Source organism: Mus caroli, chromosome 9 (genome assembly GCF_900094665.2).
Source record: "Mus caroli chromosome 9, CAROLI_EIJ_v1.1, whole genome shotgun sequence".
Classification (NCBI taxonomy): Eukaryota; Metazoa; Chordata; class Mammalia; order Rodentia; family Muridae; genus Mus; species Mus caroli.
Window position 1 is genome coordinate 31,265,023 of NC_034578.1, and position 4,360 is coordinate 31,269,382.

General features: G+C 43.4%; 1 protein-coding gene across 1 annotated transcript; it reads right to left on the reverse strand.

The window, feature by feature from the left end:
- Window positions 1-207: 207 nt before the first annotated feature.
- Window positions 208-2,293, reverse strand: Pate3 (prostate and testis expressed 3). Its single transcript, XM_021171220.1, has 3 exons — window positions 2,245-2,293; window positions 753-875; window positions 208-332 (listed from the first exon to the last, which is right to left on the reverse strand). Exons 1-3 carry the CDS (start codon window positions 2,291-2,293, stop codon window positions 208-210), a joined length of 297 nt encoding a protein of 98 aa, XP_021026879.1.
- Between the last annotated feature and the right edge of the window lie 2,067 nt (window positions 2,294-4,360).

Sequence of the window (4,360 nt, forward strand, 5' to 3'; positions counted from 1 at the left end):
ATGCCAATTCTAGTACTAGGAGAAATCTATTGTTTAAAACCATCATTGCCTGCTCAACTTGAGATCCAAGATAAAGGAACCAGGAAGATTGATAGGGATGGAAAAGGAGTGTCCTTGATGCATACAGGGTGGAGAGGCAGGATAAGCAGAGTGTAAAAGAAGAAAATCATCTGGGATCTTCTAGAATGAGGTCGGAGGTGGAGTATCTTAGAGTGTGAAGTTACAAAAATCAGAGTTGCAACATTTATGTGTATAAGTCCGATTGTTGAAAATGTATGTCAAATTCTTGCAGAATCTCTGACACACCATGTATGATAACTGGAGAGAGCCACCTACAACAAGAAAGAACCAGACATAAGGCAGTGATCTCAGTCTCCAAGGCAGACCACTCATTCCCTTAAACAGACAGATTTATGGATGGCTTCCCAGCCTCTCCTTCCCAAGGATATCCATGCAGAAATTGCTGAAAAGCTATAGGGTTGGCTTGTTAGCCGGTGGTCCCTAACAACTCAAATCTATATATCTGCTTCATTTCTTCTCCTGCTAAAAAATGAGAAAAACACTGGTTTGGTGTATTCAAACTAAAAATCTTTTGGCTGTTTTCATCCTGCCTCATCTATTCTCCCTGTCTCATAGGACTGTACCCTCCATGCTCAGGGTACTATGGCCTGGATTAGAGATGCAATTCTGCTGGAGCCTTTTCTAAGATGTTGCCCAAGATTCTCATGACTATACCCAACACTGAAACTTACTGAAGTAGATCCTCAGGCTCATGCATATTTCGTGTTTCTGAGCAAGGCAAACACCAAAGCCTCTTCTGCAGTGGTCTGACTGTGTGCGAAGGTGGCATGTTACACACTTCAGTGATGTTGCTTCTGGAGACAGCACAGAGCTTGGCATGAGGACATGGATTTTGAATTTGGAGAGAGAGAGAGAGAGAGAGCAGAACTGAGTGAAGGAACCTTCCAAGGGAGGGTAGGCAGATAAAGAGATAGCTGATGGTTGAGGGTTTAGGAAGTGACAGTTGAGCCTTTGATCAACTCTATTACCTTTAGTGATGGAAAATGAAAGGCATTTCAGCAAGTCAAAGGATTCTGGGCTCAATTTTAGCCTTTACATCGTGGATAACTTGGAGGTTTGAGGCTCACCTATTTTGCTGAGTTGTCTGACCAGTGAGCTCTAAGGATCTGCCTGTTTCTGCTCCCTAGTACTGGAATTTATAAGTACACATTACAACATCTAGGTTTGTTTATATGAGTTCTGGGGAATCAGAATCAGGCCTCCATTCTTGGGAAGCTATCTCTCCAGCCCTTACTTTGTGTAAAGATTTGACCTCTACATAGTTTATCTAGCTTAAAGAATAGTCAATGGGTGATACCTTCAGAAGGTTCTGGAAGAGTGAATAATTGAAATATAGGTTCAAAATAAAAGAAAACAAAACAAATTCTTTCCAGAGACTGGTCACTTGACTTAGCAATTAAATTTGCTTGCTCTCAAGATTGACTGACCTGAATTCAAACTTAAGGATGGAAGGAGAGAAATTATTTCTTAAAGTTATTGTCTGGTTACATGTGTAATATGACACACACAATGTATACACATGCATGTGTTGAAAAAAATCTATGGTGCTAAGATTACTATCTATCATTTCTTGACCATCTTATTGGGGGTTGTGTTGTCTTGAATTGTATTTGTCTTAATACAGTATAATCTGATCTTACAAATCTTGAAGAAGGTTTTGTCCTCACGTGTTAAATTAGAGTATTTAGGAAAGTGACTGGACTAGTTTGGAAAAGTCTGACTCCAGGGGGTGTAGAATTTCTTCTCCTAAACAGCTTGTAACAAGATCCTTGAAATGGGTATCAGAATCCAATGTCTAGGACTAAAACACATTTCAAAATTATAGAATGACCAGTTATCTCAGCAATACAAAATTGTGAACAGAATGGATATCTTAAGAGACATTTTTTTCTAGGCATTTAGATTATGGGGTTTGGCCATGGAAGAAAGGGTAACAAAATAAAGGCCTACATACTCAGAGGGATGTGGTGGAGTGCTAGAAAAGACAAAGAAGATAAGACAGAAGGCAAAGCGAACATTTTGAAGGTCATCTCCCTTCCTTCCCTCCTAAATGTGGTCAAAGCTCAGCACACATGGACATGGTTCTTCACATAGAGAATCCCTCCAGCTCCCTTGATCCCACCACTGCAGCTCTCTCCTGAGGGAGGAGACTCTGCAACTCACCCACAATGAAGTAGAAGAGGGAGAAGAGCAGCAAGAAGTGTTTGTTCATTTGGACCCAGATGTCTTGTGTGGAGTAAAGCTAGGAAGGGGTACAAACACAGGTCTGACAGGAAAGCTAGCAAAGGCTAGGTCTACTAGGCTCCAGGGACAGGCTTTTTCCTCCAGCAAAAATTTATAATTATTCATGCCTAAGGGGACTCAGTCCCACAAGGCTTAGCTTGAGAGCTCAGGTTCATTGACTGTGGTCTCCATAGTCTTGAGATCTGGAACCTGAAGTTGCCCAGACTGTTTTAGGGTAAAAAGACCCTAAGATGCAGAGATTCTTTTGGCCCAAACTGGGCATGTCTTTGAGCTTGTAGGCAGCTTTGCACTTGCTGGAGTACAGGTGTATGTGGAAGGGTTTAAGCCAAAATGTCTCTGATTTTGTCAGAGACAGAAGCCAGAGGTGGCAAAAAGCAGAGAGTGCCTAGATCTTAGTTGTCACTTGCCCTGTAAAGGAGTACTTCTTCCTTGGAAACCATATTGAGTATATGACTGAAACTCAGAAGTACCTGGCAGCTGAATGTAAACTGGACTGGCCAGCTCACCTCACCCCATTCCTCCATCTAGGCAAACCTTGATGACCCCAAGACAGCGAGGCTCATGATATCCCCATCCAGGGCACCCCTCTTGATGTTCAGAATCTCTGCCTTTTTCCTTTCTGTAATAAAATATCACTTTGTAAAATTCACTGTTTGGTCTGGGAATTTAATTCTTCAAATTTGTAAGCCAAGAACATGGAAGTCGCAGACAAGTTCCCAGAACTCTAGCTCAGCCAACTCAAGAGTCAAGAAAGACTCCATTGATCTTAAAGGCACCCTAGTATTCCCATATTAACAGAAGCCAATAATGATAATAACTGTTAATGTTTCCACTCTGTTAACTTTTTACAATATAGTCTTTATTATATTAATTATAGCTGTCTACCAGTATCAAGAGGAGATTTGCAATCTTGGGCACGAACTCAGTGGGCCCTAGCACACCCAGGATCTTGTGATCACTGGTGAGTGGAACGCAACATCTGTCCCAAAACATGCCAGAGGGTCTTGTGCCAGCAGGAACAGGGACAAAAGAAACCCACCGACCATTGGCTGGGGTTTGTTCCTGCTGGCGCCAGCCCTGTGCCATCTTGGGTGTGAACTCAGCAGAGGGTCCCAAGGTCCCGAGAGGACTCTCCATGCTGCAGGCACCCTAGCTTACTCAGGAACTTGAGATCAATGGTGAGTGGAACACAACATCTGTTCCAAAAAACCCAGAGGGTCTTGTGCTAGCAGGAACATGGACAAAGGACAAAGGCAGGCCCTAGCACACCCAGAATCTTGGGATCACTGAGTCCAGTCTATGGAGAAGAGTATGTGGGTGGCAGAAGCAACAGAGCTTCTTGGACAGGGTCCCTTCAGTCCTTCATCCTCAACCAGGAGGCAGAGCTGGGACCCAGACCCCTGGGTGCCTTCCCTGCCAGAGGAGAGTTGGCCTCCAAGGAGGGCTCTGACACCAGGACTTAGAAGATGGATGTGAGCTCCAGACTTCTGTGCACCTTCCCTGCAAGAGGAGAGCTTGCCTGCAGAGAGTGCTCTGACCACTGGGACTTAGGAGATAGTTGGACTCCCAGGAGTGCTGACAGAGGATAAAGAATCACAGGAGGAACAAGCTCCAGCCAGAGACAGCTAGAACATCTAACACCAGAGATTACCAGATGGTAAAGGCAAACATAAGAATCTTACTAACAGAAACCAAGACCACTTGGCATTATCAGATCCCAGTACACCCACCACAGAGAGTCCTGGATACCACAATGCACCCGAAAAGCAAGATTCGGACTTTATTGATTCATTTATTTATTTTTATATGTATGACCTCTTTATTTTTATTTTATTTTTTTTCACAATTTTTTTTATTATGTATTTTCCTCAATTACATTTCCAATGCTATCCCAAAAGTCCCCCATACGCCCCCCCCACTTCCCTACCCACCTATTCCCATTCTTTTGGCCCTGGCATTCCCCTGTATTGGGGCATATAAAGTTTGCAAGTCCAAAGGGCATCTCTTTCCAGTGATGGCCGACTAGGCCATCTTT

Coding starts and splice junctions, on each gene's coding strand:
- Pate3 (XM_021171220.1), bottom strand. CDS start 2,293: ATGAACAAACACTTCTTGCTGCTCTTCTCCCTCTTCTACTTCATTGTG. Junction 876..2,244: donor CCTCTTCTACTTCATTGTGG/GTGAGTTGCAGA, acceptor TGCTGTCTCCAG/AAGCAACATCACTGAAGTGT. Junction 333..752: donor GAGCCTGAGGATCTACTTCA/GTAAGTTTCAGT, acceptor TTCTTGTTGTAG/GTGGCTCTCTCCAGTTATCA.